This window comes from Amblyomma americanum, chromosome 7, assembly GCF_052857255.1.
Source record: "Amblyomma americanum isolate KBUSLIRL-KWMA chromosome 7, ASM5285725v1, whole genome shotgun sequence".
NCBI lineage: Eukaryota > Metazoa > Arthropoda > Arachnida > Ixodida > Ixodidae > Amblyomma > Amblyomma americanum.
The window spans coordinates 134,248,864-134,267,188 of NC_135503.1; the positions used below are offsets into that span (position 1 = coordinate 134,248,864).

At 50.2% G+C, this 18,325-nt stretch overlaps 1 protein-coding gene across 1 annotated transcript in view; it reads right to left on the reverse strand.

Moving 5' to 3' along the window:
• Window positions 1–12,809: 12,809 nt before the first annotated feature.
• The window catches only part of LOC144097469 (uncharacterized), a 30,470-nt gene continuing 24,954 nt past the window's right edge, over window positions 12,810–18,325 (reverse strand). The window contains exons 6-7 of the mRNA XM_077630190.1: window positions 17,675–17,746; window positions 12,810–12,860 (exon numbers count right to left, since the gene is read on the reverse strand). Of these exons, the coding sequence (XP_077486316.1) occupies window positions 17,684–17,746 (63 nt within the window). The 3' untranslated portion in view covers window positions 12,810–12,860; window positions 17,675–17,683. The remainder of the gene's footprint in view (window positions 12,861–17,674; window positions 17,747–18,325) is intronic.

An 18,325-nucleotide genomic window follows, 5' to 3' on the forward strand; every position in this document is an offset into this window, starting at 1 on the left:
GGTACAGTCGCGACTGGCTCCTGCAGGTATGGCACAGCAGCGACGGGCGAAAAGGCTCGCATCGCTGGCCCGGGACATCGTAGCGCCTCGCTGTACCTCATAACGGAGGGCGCCGGGTGTGGAGCTAGGGGTGGCTGCACAACTCGTCAGATTTCTTTGCGGACCACGTCCGTTACGGCAGCGACGCTGACCTGTAGAGCTTCAAAGCGAAATTTCGCCAGTTCCTCGCGCAAAAGGCTTCTTACAAGCTCCCGAAGCTCCTCGGCGGGCAGCGACGTAGGCGTGTACTGGGAAGCGGCTGCTACAGTAGCCTAACATCCGTAGTGGGCGCCTCGTTCCTGCAGAGAGCGCTCGACACCCATTGCCTCCTTGGTGAAGTCGGACACTGTTCGTTGCGGGTCACGGACCAGTACGGCAAATAGCTGCTCTTTTACGCCACGCATTAAGTGGTGTACCTTCTGGGCTTCGGGCATAGCAGGGTCGGCCCGATTAAACAGTCGCGCCATGTCCTCCATAATCATCGCGACGCTCTCATTCGGCTGCTGTGATCTTGAGCGCAGGGCGATTTCAGCCTTCTCTTTTCTTTCGCTGCTGGTAAATGTTGCTAGCAGCTCTCGACGAAACGCCTCCCAGGTGGTGAAGGAAGCTTCGTGGTTCTCAAACCACGTTTTGGCCGAGTCCTGCAGCGGAAAGTAGACGTTGCGCAGCTTGCGCTTGCCGTTCCACTCATTGAAACCCGCCTCTCGGTCAAAGCTGGCCTACCAGTCTTCGACGTCCTCAATCCTCTCACCGTGGAATGATGGGGGCGGCCGAGGCGTGTGAAGGACGAACGGCGGGGCATTCCCGGAATGCTGAATTGTCTGGCTATCCGTAGCGGACGTCATGGCCCTTGCTGGTCTTGCGAGTTGGCCGAACTCTGGCTGTAGGCCTCGCAGGCGGCGGTTTGCTTTGTGGACTGGTGTTGTAGCCACGCGTTAAGAACTGACGTCAAGATTGACCTCGAGGTCAACGTACATGGACCGTTACCCAGCAGCTCCGCCAAATATGTCACCGACAAATGGTCGAAGCACTCAAACCAGGTTTAATTAGACGTGCTGGGAGTGCAAGACAGCAGGGAGCTCGAGCGAGGAAGAAGACGAAACCCTCTAGCCCCTCGTGTGCGCAAAGCATGTCAAGTCCCATCTAAAACAGTTTGGCCGCGGCATGGCGCCACTGGATTGCTTTGTACTGTGGCCATATGTACCTCAAGGGAGTAAACTTATTCCGGCCATAGCCACTAGTTTTTCCTACTTTAAAATTACGGAAAACTTCCTTGTCGCCGCTAGGCCCATGTTCACTCTACAAACAACACAGCAATTAAATTGAAGATTACAGACTATTCACTTTGCGAAAAGGATTCCGTTAAGCCGTATGTAACGGAAACACTCTTTTACGAGTGCGTCAGAAAATAGGTAATCGAAATTCATCACTTTCGAAAAAAATCGCTTGTTATCACGCTACATTTATCTTGTCCTGATACACACTATACTAACGCTTACTCCACTGCAGCATTATATCAAAATTTCTTGCTCTGTGAGACATTTTGCATGTGATTAGCTGCTACTACCTGCCCTAAGTTGACCCTTGCCACTTCCAGCACTACGCTGCCAATTGTGAATTGCTGCTCTCATGCTAGACTGCTGAACATATATTTGCTCTTCTGCTTGTCAATTTATAGGTTTATGGTTTATCAGTGTGTAACGTCTCAAAGCGACTCAGCCTATGAGGGACGCCGTAGTGAAGGGCTCCGGAAATTTCGACCACCTGGGGTTCATTAACGTGCACTGACATCACTGAGTGAACGGGCCTTTCCCCTTTACCTACATTCGACCGCCGCGGCAGTTATCGCTTCCGCGTCTTTCGGCCAGAAGCCAAGCGCCACAACCACTCAGCCACTAAGGCGTCAGTATTAATTTTTAGACCCTACTTTCTCCTCTGCATGGCAAATTTACTTATCATTATTTCCAGTTGACCACCTGAGTTACTCGGCAAAGCAATGTCATCAGCGAATTGCAGATTATTTAGGTATTCTCCAATAACTCTTCTCCAAACTATTTCCAATTAAGGCCTCGGAATACCTCCTGTAAAGAGGCGGTGAATAGCATTGGCGAAATCATGTCTCCTTGCCTGACGCCCTCCCTTTGTGAAATTTTATTGCTGACTTTATGGAGGACTATGGTAGCTATGCAGTTGCTATATGAATGGTATTTTGACTTAAGGCTCTTCTATACCATTATTCCGCATTGCCTGTATGGCTGCCGAGGTCCACTGAGTCGAATGCTTTCTGGTCATCAATTAACGCTATATACTAGGGTTGTTTTTTTCTCCGCATTTCCCTATCGCTTGATTAATAGTGCGAATATGATCTATTGTGGAATATTCTTTACGAAAGCCTGCCTGATCATTTTGGTTGATTCAATTCTATGGTTGCCCTGACTCTATTAGCGATTACCTCCGTAAGTATACCTTGTAGGCAACAGATAGTAAGCTGCCCGGTTGGTAATTTTTCAAGTCAATGACGCCTCCTTTCATAATAATTAAGATAATGTTTGTATTCTCCCTTCGGACGCTCTTGGAGGACACTACCATCCACCGCCGCAGTGCCAGCCTGGGTGTTGACCCAGCTATGTTCCTTCGCCACCTAGAGGATAGCGTACAGTTCCTGCTTGCTCAGACCCAGCAGGGCCGCCGCCTTCTCGATGCCCCTACCAACATGAAGGCCCCCAGGTGCCGCAGCCCCTCCCCTGCTCCCAAGGTGACAGACTACTCCCCGGCCCTCACTCGCCTTCGTGCTAAAGCCAAGGAATTCCTCAAGGCCAATGAAACCGCTGCCGCTGCAAATCTCCCTCCTCGCACTAAGAGGAAAGCTCAAGGGAAGATTACCTCTCTCCTGCTCCCCTGGACACATCGTCACAGGAGACTACCTCCTCGCCACTTCCTGAGCCTCAACAAGAGCCCCACCTTCCGACTGAGGAACCCACTGTCATCTCAGTCCCACCCCAACCTGAGGCCCCGGCTGTGGTGCTCAAACAACTCAGCCTCCCCCCAGCTTGACCATCCAGGCCTCCCAGGGGTGGACATCGTCCACTTTCGCCCGCTCCCACGAGAGGACACTGGACCTTCCTGTCCCCCCCCCCCCTCCTACTTCGGACGGCAACCCCCAGCCCTCGGAATCTCCTATACAGGAATGGCAAGGGGACACCAACGTAATTGAGCATCCCAGCACCCACCCAGCAGCAGATGCATTCACCCCGGATGTCCATCCCACGGCAAAAGGAGAGTGGACCACTCAAGTAACTCGTGGGCGCCGCCGTCGTCCTCGCCGCCCTCCCCTTCCCCCCGAGACAGTGGACGGACTTGTGGGGACTATCCTCTTCCGCCCCCAAAAGAAGGGCACCTCTTTCCGGCAGCTCTGCAAGTTCCGCATAGCTGCCGAACTCTCCTACATCCCTGGAGTCTCTTCCGTGAGGGTAAACCCCGCACGCAATATCGTCGCTGTGGACGTCCTCACCACCCAGGTAATGGAGTCCCTCCTGGACGCACGCAGCCTCGTCGGTGTGCCCGTTCGCCCGCGACCTGCCGCGGACAAGGGCACCTCCATGGGATACGTCCATGGCATTCCTGCGGACGTTGGGGATTCAGACCTCCCTTCAGCCATCGAGGCATCCGTGCCTTTTCTGGGTGTTCGTAGAGGCCCGCCCAACACACTCCAGATCCGCTTCGGGGCACCACTCCCGCCACCCCACGTTTCAATATTCAAGCTCCGCCTGCCTGTCCGTCCGGCCCTTCCTCGTCCCATCCAGTGTGGCCGATGCGGCCGCCTCGACCACGTCACGGCCAGTTGCACCCTGAATGAACGCTGCCGCCGCTGTGGACGCCAACATGGCTCCTCTCCCTGTGACGCCCCTGCACCCCGCTGCATTAACTGCGGAGGGGCCCATCCCCCAGACTACCCAGCATGCCCACGATGGCAGGAAGAGCGACCGGTGGCAGCGGCCGTCAACGCAGCAACAGAGCCTGTCTCCCGGAGAGCCATCAGAGCCATCCTCCGGACAGGGGAGATGTCCTATGCCCAGGCTCTCAAAACCCGGCCAACACCTGCTGCTCCTCCCCGGCCACCTCCACCCCCAGAACCGCCCGCAGGCACACAAAGCGACCCCGCGCCTGGCCATCCTACGGGCAACACACCCCCAGCCCTCCTAGGAGGGCATCTCGAGCATCTGACGCGGACTTTGGCAGCCACCCTCCAAGCCATTACGCTGCTCCTCCCCGCGGCTTCCCAGTCGCCAACGAGTGTGGCTCATGGACAGCATCCACAGCCAGTCCATCATGGCTAGATCTCTACCAGTAACCCCCCGCCCAAGGGTTCTCCAGTGGAACTGCCGTTCCCTGCGACCACGCAGAGCGGAACTCATCTTGAGGCTGACCCCTCACCCCCGGATGTCCTTGCTCTTCAAGAGGCTTACCTCCGTCCAGGGGAAATTCGCATTCCTGGCTACGTGGCATACAACAGCAGATCCTCCTGCCTCCTTACCACGTGCTCGGCCGACCCCTGTCTGGACCGTCTACACCCACCAGGAAGATCCAGAGCAGTACTCTTCGTCCGCTCTGACCTCCCTCAGGCAGAAATTAACGTTGACGATGCCACAGTGGCGCCTATGGAGTGTGTGTGCCTCAGAGTCCGTCTCAGGGGTGTCGACACTGCTGTAGCAAGTATCTATGTCCGCCCTGTAACCCCATGGGACGCCTACTCCTTGCCACATCTTGTCAGCCTTATAGGCGGGGACTGCCTCCTCTGCGGAGACTTCAACGCTGCTCATCCGAGGTGGGGCTCCCGCAGAGCTGATCGCCGCGGCCGTGACCTTACCGCTGCCCTGCGTGGTACCTCCCTCCACATCCTGAACTCTGGTGTTCCCACTTTCGTCCGGAGGGGAGGTGTTCGCTCGTGCATCGATCTGAGCATCGTGTCTCAACGGTGCGTCTATGAGTGGCGCCCCTCCCCGGATACATGGGGATCTGACCGCTACCCCATCGTCCTCAGCCCCAAGCCTTGAAGAAGGGCGGACGGACGCATCTACAAAGTGACCCATTGGGACCGCTTTCGGGACCTTCTTGGCAGCCTACCGCTCCAGGGCGATCTCTTCGCACATGTGGCAAGGTGCGCGGCAGCAGCAACCATCACCTGCGAAGTCCCCCCTCTTCAGCCCGTCCCTGATCTCATGTTGCTCCACCTAAGGGCCCAACGACGGCAGATAGAGAGAACGGCCCTCCGTACTGACAGAGCCGAAGACTGTACGGCGTACAACCGTCTTGACGCCACCTGCAGACGCGAGCACAACAGGAGCCGAAACAAATCCTGGGAAGGCATTTGTGCCTCCCTCGTTTCTGCCCGCACCCCAGCCAGGGCTTGGCGTCTCTTCCGCTCCCTCCTCGCCCCTCGGACCCAACTCCACCCCCACCTGGCCATTGCTGTCTCCTTGGGAATCACCTGCCAGGAGCTGGCGGAACGGCTGGCTGATGCCTTTTGCCCCTCCGGGGACTCCCGGCCACCAACCCAGGCTCCTGCCCTACCTGCCCCACCCCAAGGTCCTTCACCTCAGGAAGCTGGCATAATCTCCACCTGCACTGCGCCCTTCACCCTCCGGGAGCTCTCGGCAGTGCTGAACCGCTCCAGGCGTCGCACTGCACCCGGCATAGACGGCATCACCTACCAGATGCTACGTAACCTCGGCGAGGACCACCGGACCCGTCTGCTGTCCTCCTTCAACGAGGTGTGGCGGACAGGTATCCTCCCCGATGCGTGGAGAACTGCCCTGGTCGTTCCCGTCCTGAAGACAGGCAAGCCCCCATCTGCCATCTGCTCCTACCGGCCTGTCTCCCTCACCTCTGTTCCCGGAAAGGTGATGGAGGCCATGGCCCTGGAGCGCTTGTCTTGGGTGGGCAACGTCACCTGCCACTTCCCGGAACAGCAATCGGGTTTCCGTCACCATCGCTGTACCGCTGACTCCATCGCGGACCTGGTGTCAACCCTGGAGGACGCGAAGCACAGTCGCCATATAGTATGCCTGGCTGTACTGGACATACGAGGCGCCTTCGGCAACATCCGCCACGAGGCCATACTGGAGGCTCTCAACATCATGAGAATATCCAACAACCTCCTCCAGTATGTCCAGGGCTTCCTTGCTGACCGCCGAGGGTGCGTCCGTCTGGGCAATGTCACCAGCTCCCCCCGGCATATCTGCCGTGGCGTACCTCAGGGAAGCGTCCTCAGCCCCCCACTCTTCAACGCCGTCTTGGCCCTCCTGCCCAACTTCCTGCCCAAGGATCTCCGTCTACCCATCCACGTGGCCATCTACGCGGATGATATCGCCATCTGGTGCCATGGGCCCCGCAGATCCAGGGTCCAAACCATCAGAAACGTGCAGCGGGCCATCGATGCTGTCGCCGTCTTCTTGGAACGTGCAGGCCTCAGCATCTCCCCCTCCAAAACACAGGCGATGCTTCTCAACACAAGGGTTGGCGCCCGCCCTGGCCGGACCTTCCTCCACGTTGGTGGCCGTGACCTAGCCTGGAGCCGCCAAGTGAAATACCTGGGCCTGCTCATCGACGTTCGGCTCAGCTGGAACCCGGCAGTAAGCCACTTCCTGGCCCAGTCCTCCAGGATCCAGGGGGCTATACGTAGCCTCCTAGCCAAGGGAAATGGCATCACCCCCAGGCTGGGACTCCAGCTATACCAAGGCATGGCCGTCCTGCAGTTCACCTACGCACTACCGCTCATCCGGCTCACTGTGAGCCAATACCTGGCCATCGAGCGGAAACAGCGGGCGGCAATACCACTATGCCTTGGACTTCCCCGCTCCTCTCCCGTGGCCGCCACCCTGGCAGAAGCAGGTACATGGCCTCTGGAGCTGCTATCCAGGCGCACCTCTCTCCGCCACATCGAGCGCCTCCACAACGCGCCCGATGGCCGCCCCCTTGCGGACCGCCTTCTCACGAGGCCAAACTCCAAAATGGGTCAGATGGCCCAGTTCTTCGAAGACCTCGTGGGGGGACTGCCTGAGTGCTTCCCCCTCCCTCTTCGCCCGGACCTTGGACACCTCTACGAGGTCAACCTCTCTCTACCTGGCTCTCGGACGAGGCGGGACACTCCCGCTGTGGGCTTACGTCAGGAGGTCGCTGCGGTTCTTCATGCTGAACCCCCTGGCACCGTCACTATTTTCACGGATGGCTCCGTCCTCCCAGGACCATACTCATCTGCGGCTGCAGCCTGCACAGCCCCATCGCTCCACTTGAGCAGACAGGCCAGGCTTCCTTTTGTGGCATCGTCCACAACCGCAGAACTTGCCGCCATACACTGGGCCGCTGACATCCTAAACCAACGCCCTGGGATCAAGGAGGCAGCCATCTACACCGACTCCAGGGCAGCCCTCCAGCTCCTCCTGAGGCCATTCAAGGGTCCTCCCATCGCCCGCAGGCTTGCTTGGGGGCTCGACGCACTGTGCTCCAGGGGAACCCGCATCCGTCTCACCTGGGTCCCGGCCCATATCGGTGTCCAGGGCAATAAAGAAGCGGACTCCCTTGCCAAATCTGCCCACTCTCCGGGTACTCCGCTCTTCAGGAACCTGTGCCCCTTGGAGCTGGCAAGGAACACAGTGGACCGCCTCCTCCTCCTAGATCACCCTGATACCAGGGTGGCAAACGGCCATCCCCCCCATCCACTCCCAACTCGAGGCATGGACTGCAAAGAGCGCAGCCTCCTACTGAGACTCAGGGTAGGCTGCGCCAACACCGGCTCCCGCCTTTTCCGCATCGGCCTCTCTGACTCCCCGGGTTGCTCCTTCTGCACTTACCCGGAAGAGACTGCCCAACACCTCCTCTGTGTATGCCCTGCCCTTGTCTCTGCAAGGACTATCATGGAGGCTGGCTACCGCTCCCTGGGCCTCCCCTGCACATCAGCGGACCACCTTCTCTTCCCCGGCTGTCATAATCCTGCCAAAGCCCTCCGGCACCTCCTCAACTTCCTGGAGGCCTCCGGCCTCTCTGGCCGCCTATAGGCCACAGGGGACTGCGTATGTCGTTCGACATTATCATTGCGGCTGCGCGCCTACCCTTTCCTTTCAATCTTTTTTCCCCTCCCCTCCTCTTTCTACGACACGCCGGCAGTGGGCGTGGAGGCTATTTCTCAGTAGACAAGCCCGTGTCTCCCTCCTTTTCATCCTTCCCAACAATCACTGAAGAAGACTGAAGAAGAAGCTAAAGGATCGTGGCTTGAAAGATGGCGCTACAAATCCTTCTTCAGCGATTTATTGCATTAGTTATTACATGTGGGGAAAAATACAAATTTATAATAAATACAATAAATTACAGCATTGCACTTAATTCTGCTCAAGTGCGGAGATTCGAAACACTTTCTCAAGCCTCTGCTTCCCCCATTTTCAATTTTCATTTTAAATTATTTTCTCGTTTTTATTTTTCTTTAATAAGATTTATTTAGATTTCTGTTTATCGTTTTATTTTTATTTCCATGTCTGGTTTTTATTTCATTTCTTTTGTCGAACGCATCTCCGATGTCTCCGAGTGCTTCTCCTCAGAACCAGTGCAGCCTCCTTTACTTCCCAGATGATGGCCGAAATTTTTCAGCTAAGCGGTATGATCCACCGTAATACTACTCCTTACCACCTGCAGGCAAATGGGCTCCCAGAGCGGCTGAATAAGAGCGTGGCGGACATGCTGGCGATGTGCAACACAGGACATGGGTCATGATCATACCGTACGTGACATTCGCCTATAACACAGCAGTTCAAGAGACGACCCGTGTCACACCGTTCCGCCTCCTCTACGGCAGGGAGGTTCAGACCATACTCGACGCAATGCTCCCTTGCGCAACGAATGACGAACTTTCTGCTGACGCGGAGAAGTTTGTTTACGAAGCCGAGCAGGCTCGTCATCTAGCACGTATTCACTTCACACAGCAACAAGACAAAGGCTCGCGCCGATACAACCTCCTGCACAGACAAGTCTTACAATCCCGGCGACCAGGTTTGGATATGGATACCTTTTCGACGGCGAGGCTTGTCCAAAAAACTCATTTGCCTCTATTTCGGTCCTTATAAAGTCGTGCGGAGCGGGAGCGACGTTAATTGCGAGGTACTACCGGACGTGGCGCTTTCACAGCACAGAAGCCTTCGACTACCCCGTCCAGAGATCGTCCATGTTGTACGCATGAAGCCGTAGTTAGCATGGTGACCCCCCAGATACTTCGAGCCTTTCTTGTGTGCTTGACTTCGCGCGCGTTTTTCTAAGAGGGGAGGAATGCCAGGTGGCGCTGAGGCACAAAGACGTTGACGCTGGTGGCGCGCGGATTGAAGGACGTTGAAGTTCGCCGTCTCTCCCACCGAAGGACGAGCTGCCGAGCCCTCTCTTGCCGGGTCCCTGTCTTGTCACCAACACCGGGACAATATGTTGCTTATGAACGGTTGCTTGATCAACTTTTACATTTTTGCTTTACTTACCATACAACTCATGACTAACAGTTCATACGGACAACGTCCGTCCACGCCACTCAGGGGCCAAGAATAACGTATGTCTTAAAAGGAAAAGAGAAATGTGGATAAACTCTACAAAACAATTAAAAGTGCAACTATCATAATAAAAAGAAATAAAATCGATTAATTTTGTAGAAAATAATTGTAAGCAGAAAGAACGAAAATTACAGGATCGCACCTGTCTGCTTGCGAGCGCAAACCGAAACGGTTTCCCTGTCCTCTGTTCCTCAAGTTTTCATTCTTTTCATCTATTTTATTTTTCTTGTTCTTTTTATCTGTTATTTCTATTAAATTCCATTCAATATATGTCTATTATAAACTGTTGCTTCATTAACTTTAACATTTTACTATTTATTTACCATAAATCTATGATTGACAGTTCGTGCTAATAACTTCCGTCCACAACTTCCATTAACGCAACTGATGGGCCATGAAAGCCGTACGCCTTAAAAGGCCTCAAATGATACACGAAAATGGCAAAAATACAAATACAAATGAGGACGGTGGTCAAAAACATCAAGAACAAATAATATATGTCAATGGCTCAACAATAGTAGGGCGCATTACAGGCAGGGCAAGATGGTAGTAGTTCCTTTTGTTGACAGGACTGCACACATGAAAAATGAGGGACAAGAACATGGTGTCCGGCTGGTTTTCTTTCTGTCCTGTAAGTTCAGCCGCCTACGTGCACGAAATGGACGAGGTTCACCCAAAAACTAATAAAATACCTATGGCTTAAAGCACAAGAACCCCTATGGGAACTGTAAAGTGGGAGCAGTTTGTGAGATTCCTCCGACATTTGGCCGGGTCTACATTGGGCAGACATGCTGCTGTAGCAAAGTTCGCATGGTTATGCGCGGCCAATTTGAGACTTGAAGCAAGAGAACCAACCGAAAGTATGCTTGGCACGCAAGGTGTGGGGTTTTATTGGGGAGATAAATATGTTCTCCTCCATTTAATCACGGCTTACACAGTTCAAACCCGCCCGGACCCCACCCCGTGATCGCGTACGCTACCGAGCGCACGCCGATCACAGCGGGCTTCGCTCAGGCGGAACAAAAGAACGACACATGGGCTGACATAAGCAGGCATTTATTGCTGCAGCAACAATAACGCCAGCTAGCTACGAAATACGCTAATGAATCAAGGTCGTCCGACTCACCAGCAAGGTTACGACCGAATGTTCGCCCCCGCTAGGGCAAGGGATATTCCGATGGCCGGACGGGATGCGATACGGGAGCGCGTGTCCCCGCCGCTTCCTCGCCCCGCTGGCGAAGAACGGAGCCGCGAGCGAGACGTCCGCTCGCGCCGACAATCCCAGCCGAAGCCTCATGCGCTCTCCCGCGCGTGAGCTGCAAGCAGTCTCTCGCGTTGCAACGCTGGCGCCCTCTCTCGCTAGTTAAGGTAACTAACAAGGGAATGTGCCTCTCATCGATCCCGAGGCTGCTGCTGCACGGTGCCAAGCGAGAAAGTTTACACAGGGGACTACAGATCAGGTCCCCCACAAAGGGCAACGCAGTATTTCAAGATATAAAGATTCTGCGCAGGCGCAAACACAAAAGACCACGAGAATTTCTCGCTGCGTAATCAAGAAAAGAGCTACAGGGTGCATTAGTGACACTTCGTTCAGATTTGATGGTAGTGAAGTCCGGTTCCTCGAAGGCACGGTATCGAGTCTCCATCTTTTCGGCTTTTGATACCATTCTGAGTGTGGCATGCAAAACTATATAAACTTGCTTGTCTTCAACAAATCTCAATTCTAAGTTGCCAATCGTCGCGTCTTGTCCACACTTCTGAGCGTTTTTTGTGAAATATATCTTCCCAGAGTGCTTGAAAAAAATTGTTTTTATATGCTCAAAGTAGCTGGAACGTCGAGCTACGGCTCTGCGAAGATCAATGCGACCAGAGTTGTATGGTACGACTGTATCCCTGCCTGCACAGCGGCTTCATGGTTGTTTTTAATTTTTGTAGGTTCTTTGGGACGCTTTATCTGCAAAGTTGTTTATCAGCTTCAAATTCAACTTGGCCAGAGAACGGCGCTGATTCTATTCTTTGAACGATCAGTGAGCGCTATTCTTGGCGCAAATAAGAGGAATAAAAAGTTCTGTGCCTCGCTAATATATTCGCCTGTTGTCTTCGTCGTTATCACCACCACGTGAATAGAATATTAGAAAATTTTGATATAAAACAAGACAATTCATTTATTAACGCGAAAGTGTTAAGGTCACGTTCTCCAGAAAATCAGGTGTCGCGTCACCTTTGTTGTTGTTATCAGCGTTGTCGACGTCAGCGCTGTGAGCAAAAGATCGCGAGTATGGCTTTGGCAGCTGGTCCCCAAAGAGCAACCTACAAGGAAGGTGGGCCACCTAGGCAACGTGACCTTGCTGCGTCAAACAACCTTCCCACCGGGTATTGAGGAAACCGGCCACCGTGGCAGGTAGCGTAAATTAAAGATATTCGCACGGGAAGAGCAACCTGGGTCGCACAAGGCCCACCATTGAGAGCACCTGCCATTGCAGGGCAGGGCCGCATCTCAACCTCTGAACCACTGCGCCAAGAGGAGTATGAGGACTCCCACGTAACTATGTATGTAGTGAATGATCTGCTTATACGCCATTAACCCATTACGCTATCAAGTCATACGCTTAAGACGGAGGTTGAGTGTCCCCCTCCAATTTTTACGTAGGTTATACGGTAGGACAAGTAGATACGAAGAGGTAGGCTCTTAAAACTTATTTTCCTCTGTAGAGCTTCACTCTGGAAAGTATTTTGGATATTATGTGCCACAATGAAACAAGAATACAAGCTACATTGTATTAGGAGGCTCGATTCTGTCAACACCAATCAAGACTTACTTGATTCCACTATAGTCTCCCAACACACTTCAGCCAGTGGTGAATCCCTATAAGTTCTGAAACCCCAGGTAATGTATGTACCTCCTGCGAAAGGCCTGCGAACAACGGTTTACTCCATTAGTGCACCACCTGGTTCTCAGCGCTACAAAATGGAGCACGGAGGCGGCGCCTGCATAGCTGTGCTTTTTGGAGCCTACATAACCTGTAGATATTTCAGGTTTTACTAGGAATATAAATGATTACTCTAAAGACGCGTCTTTTCGTACGAATGACTTGTGCAGACTTCGAGCACCTAGAAGTCTGCAACGCATTATCAAAATATTATTTATTTAAAGAAACTAGTAAGCTTAGCTCACAACTAAAACTGGATGTCGTCTTGCTACCGAAAACATTACGACCCATCTGATGGAATGTCCGTGATCTGGAAGAGAACAGACGTTAAGATTAGTTCCTGGGTAGTAGAGCATTTAGGCAGTGCTTCATATTCGTATTAATTTTTGACCCATGTCATGAGATCCATGACCTTTTCTTGTCATTGCAGTATCATTTAGCAAAACCAGTAATATTATACAAGTGGCCTTATTTTGAGTCGGGGTTTGTTTAAACGAGTTGAGACGCCAAATGTTATTCATGAGGTTTTCTTTGGAATGACACGTTAGAGATTACAAAACGTAGTCACGATAAAAATAAGTTATAACTGAATTCTTTCTTTTAAGGCTGTTTTGGTGTCAACAGCAAAACAATGGCTGTGATGTAAAAGGCTAGCTGAGCTCACGTGAGTGATACAAAAACAGCAGTTTTGTAGGTTCTTTCATCCTTTTAATTCGACCGACGCTTACGCAAGCGTGCCCGGGTGCTGAAACGGTAGAAAATATACAAGCAGTTGTAACCATGTAGCTTTTGTAATGTTCACGTGACAGCAACTCGTCTTTTACATCACATCCATCGTTTAGCGGTAGAAACCGAAATTACAACGGTATGAACAAAAATATCTTTACCTTACTAAGGTGAACTTCCCGTCGTACCTTATGTATATTGTTGTCTTGGGCACCATTTCAAAGAAAATGCAAGCCTCTAAAAAATGCGCTGTATCTACTGATATAAGCGCTACTGGAGCTGTACTGTGTAGACCTAAAGCTCCTGCGATGACAATATAGCCAACAGGGCGCTCCCAGATATGGCTATAATATACGTGGCATGCAGGAGTGCGTCAGTGCCTACCTGCTAGCATATGGGCGAGCAGAATGCTGAACTAAGGTTTAAGTTTGATTTAGTGTCGTATGGAATAAATAGCATTGCCAAGTTCGGAAGGGTTAAAAACTTAATTTCTACAGCCATTCTGCCAAAGCGTGCCATAGATAAGATATAAAAGTGTTTTCTAAAGGTTTCGTGCTGATAATTCGTTCAAGCAATTTCGCGTCTACACATTCCTCTTTGTGTTTTCGGCTTGTTTTGAAAAGTTGATTTTGTTTTCTGTTATGTTTCCACGGAACTTCTAACGGCTAGATGACAATTCCTACTAAGCGGTATGTCATCCACAAGGTTCAACACCTTTCTTGGCGATGTGCAGTGACTGTCTTGAAAAAAGCGTGCAGATTTGAATCCAATCCCGGCGACAGTTTCTGCGTTTTTGTGACGGCCATCAAGTGGACGCATCATATACTGACCACCGATCTCAGTTTCATGCTTTGCGCGCTAAACCAAACAAATAGCTTGGTCGAAACGCTTTCACCTGCCTCTCCCTCAGCTACTCCAGTCTTACCACTGCCATAGGGCCATGCGTAAGGTGACAATAAGAGCAGCCACTATTTCACGCAATCGGGTAAGTTCTTTTTTTTCCATTTCATGTAGTGTCTGATGTCCTTTGCTTATATTTCTTAAGTTTGTTACATTTAAATTTTATATGAAGTTCATGTTCACCGAAACACCTGCTTTTATGTTAGGAACGATTTTTTTTTACCGAAAACAACGCGTGAAAAAACTGAATTTCTATAGCTTTCTTCCCCTTTGTCGTTTAGGGTGTTTTAGGGCTGCTGGTAGCATTCATGTTTTTTGTAGCATCCATACGGCAGCGAGAATTTTTTTATTTGAGTTCGCAAAGCGTGGCGATGTAGCACGACTGCTTTAAGCACCGTGCCACACATGTACGTTAAATGGCTAGTTCTTTTATACGTGTAATTGCGGCCTACATATATGCAGTGGCACATTGCGGACTCAAGCCTTGTAAACGACACTCTGAGTATAACGGTGTTTCATGAAAAATGATCACTAATTTTTAAAAATAAGGTTTTTGCGATAACGCGAAGCAATTAGGGGCAAAGTAACATGTGCGTTGGCGGACGTCAAAATACAGGTGAGTAATCTTAACTAGATAACTGATTAATTAAATTGTAATAGTTAAATTTTACCCATTACCAATAGGCACCTGATTGCAATTAGAGATTTACAGCCTGCGTTAGTAATAGCCATATAAGTTTTCAGAATTTCGAAAACGTCATTACTTTCTCAGCTCTGGCACGACAAAATTTGGCTAATTAGACAAGTTACGACCACTGTAGGGGCTGCTTTGCCTGCATGCTTTTGAAAGCGCATGTATTTTCGCACAATTCTAAATTTCGTGGAGTCAGAGCGGTGAGATTAATGGCGTTTTCGAAATTCTAAAGACTGATATGGCTATTATTAACGGCCGGCTACAAATATCTAATTGTAATCAGGTGCCTTTTGGTAATAGTTAGAAAGATAAGTATTAGAATCTAGTTAATCACTAGTTAGTTAAGATGATTCGGCTGTTTTTTGACGTCCGCCAACGCTGGCACTGTTACGCCGGAAAAAGCTTCTGTTTATCCCAAAATCCCTGTTTTCAAACACGAGTGATCACCTTCCCTGAAACACGTGGTATGTGCTGTCTTAGGTATCTTCAGGTTCATCCCATTTCACTTAATCGCGTTAGCAGATAATAAAAGCTTCTAATGGCTACAAGGAATAAGCATAAGTAAGCACATTATAGTATTAACCTGACTGTCGATTATATCTTGCTGCGTAACGAGTGACCATGCAGCTTCATATATAGGACCATGGACAAGATGATAAACAAAGCAGCCACTCTTTCACGCAATCCGGTCATTTTGCCGATCCGATCATAGCGTAATCGATCAGGCAGTTCACTTAACCTCCTTCACTAGCTTGTCTAGCCATGTTCTGGCGCAGGTAGTGAACCTAAGGAGCGGAGCATTAATCAGCAGCCTTCAACCACACAGCATGCATAGGCTTCAGTAGAGCGTTAGTTTAAATCTGTGATATTTTCTTTTTCTGAAGTGTGTACGAGTAATACCGATATCTTTCATTCTATTTTCTCCTTCCTTAGTTAACTCAACTGCTCGCAGAATGTATTTAAATTTATAATAACAATACAGATGCGTCATATAGGCTCGTTGCCTGACACTCGTGCATCTTCGGCTATTTACGATGAATAATCTCATTATTTTGTCCAGTGATATAAAGAAGAGAAAAATAATTACACCACTATGAGCATCTGCAAGCGAAATTTTGGCACATCATACATATTTGCTTGTTCTTGAAATGCCTAAAATGCTAATTTATTTCAAGCACTGATTTGACAGACATTCGGCCGTTGTAATATATAGTCATAAATGTGGAGTCGGTGCCACCCCTATTGATTTGCATAGTATGCGAGCTCTTGCAATTTCAGCCATCGCATGTGCCAGTCACATGCGTGAAGTTGGAGTAGGTTAGGACACATAATTCCTAGTCAGAATAAATACACAAACGACAGCGAGGTTGAGTTTGACTGTTTTATCTTTTGCGGATCTCGCCGTCAAACACAGTCTCGTAACGCACTTTAAGTGTGTGAGGAATGCAGCTATAAAAAATAACTACAGCGGCTCGCCCGCAAAAAGCACATGCACGCGTTCAGTACGGACTCCAAGGCGATTATTGAGATCTTTGCACAGTTTAGATCACGTGGATCGTAGAGCCAATATTGTTATTGTAACTTTCGTATTTCGAACCATGCTGGGAGAACTAGTGAATGTGTTTGATGTGTTGTTAAGATCCTTCTTCGTGTTTTTGCGATACCCGCGCATTATTGACAGGGAGGGAGTGGGAAAGAGATGAGGGAATGGCTGGAACCGAGAATCTAGCGTGGGACTGAAGGAATGCGCGTGTCGGAAAGAGAGCCCGGGGACAGTTGAGTTCGTGGCGGCAAGACAAGATGGTTGGGAGCGCTACATTAGCTCTTAAGCTGATGTAGCGCTCTTCGTGCTATTCCCGGCCTAGGTCAGTTCTGAAAGCGGAGATTCCTCGCTTGATGCAGGCTCTGAGCTGATACTTGAGTTTTCTGGTTGTAAAACATTTACTGAGATGAAGAGGGAAACTCTTTCCGGGTGGAATCTGTCCACCGCGCAGAAGTACTGCAAAATAAACAGGTACAGGTTTAAAGATACCTAACATCGCAACGTGCCGTCTTGTCAACTGCACAAACGGTGCATCGAAAAAAACATAGAATCACCATTGAAAATTACTTAGCCCAAGGAAGGCACATTGTGTTAAATTTTAATTTCATTGTTCATGCATTACTTCTTTAACAGCCCACTTCCTCTTCACAGGCAACAAGGAACAAGTAGTGTGATTGAAGTTTGCCTCATATTGTGAGTACAAAAAAAGAAGGAATAGGTTAATGAAAACATGATTTTAAATATGAGGGTGTTTTAAAAGCCCATATTTTTTAGTTATCATGCACGACAGAGGGTGGCCATTGCCCAATATTCTTTCCCGCTCGACGGCTTGCTTGTCGGTGCAAGCAGCTTTATTTAGAGGAACTGTAGTAACAATGATTTATTCGCGCCCTTTATAGCACTTTTGCGAATGATTTCATGTCGCAAGCCAGAATGCGCCGCCTCAGAGGAGCAGCTTTGTACTTAAGGACCTCCGACTGCCTTTAGAAAACGTTTCTATGGTTTAGTACAACATTCTGATTGAATTCGCAATGGGAGAGACGAGTGCAGAGTATTGCAAGATAAATTTTGGAGGACAACCGCAAACTCACAACACACATCACTTTTTTATGAACGCCTCTGCATACAATCAAACACGCGGTATGCGGGTTATGTCCCGAAACGCGATGTCTATTCAGGAAGTGCACATATGAGCGATTAGTTAGCGCTTTGGATATGAGTAAATTTTGTGCTTTCTGGGCCTGCTTAACTAGGAACTCACTTTTGAACGCTACAAAGGTGATCTGGTTGGGTGGTGGACCTTCGGGCTGGGTTGCTGTATTCTTCGCCGTATCTAAAGAAACAACAAGCAAAAGACCTTTGGTCCGACATTAGAAAAAACAGCAGATTATTGCCACCATCACCATCGTCATCATCAGTCTGACTGTATCTACTTCAGGGCAAAGGCCTCTCCAAATAACCCTGTCGTTTGCCAGCTGCATCCACCCATTGCCTGCAATCTTCTTAATCTCATCCGCCACATAACCTTCTGCCGCCCCCTGCTACGCTTACTTTCTCTTGGAATCCACTCCGTTACCCTTAAGGACCAGCGGTTGTCATGCCGTCGCATTACATGCCCTGCCCAAGCCCATTTCGTCCTCTTGATTTCGACTAGGATGTCATTAACGCGCGTTTGTTCCCTCACCCACTCTGCCCGCTTACGGCCTCTTAACGTTACACCTATCATTTTTTTTCCATGGCTCGCTGGGTTGTTCTTAACTTGAGCTTAACTCTTTTCGTTAGCCTCCACGTTTCTGCCCCGTAGGTGAGTACTGGTAAGATTATGCTGTTGTACACTTTCCTCTTGAGGGAAATTGGTAAACTGCCACGCATGATCTGAGAGAACCTGCCATATGCGCTCCACCCTATTCTT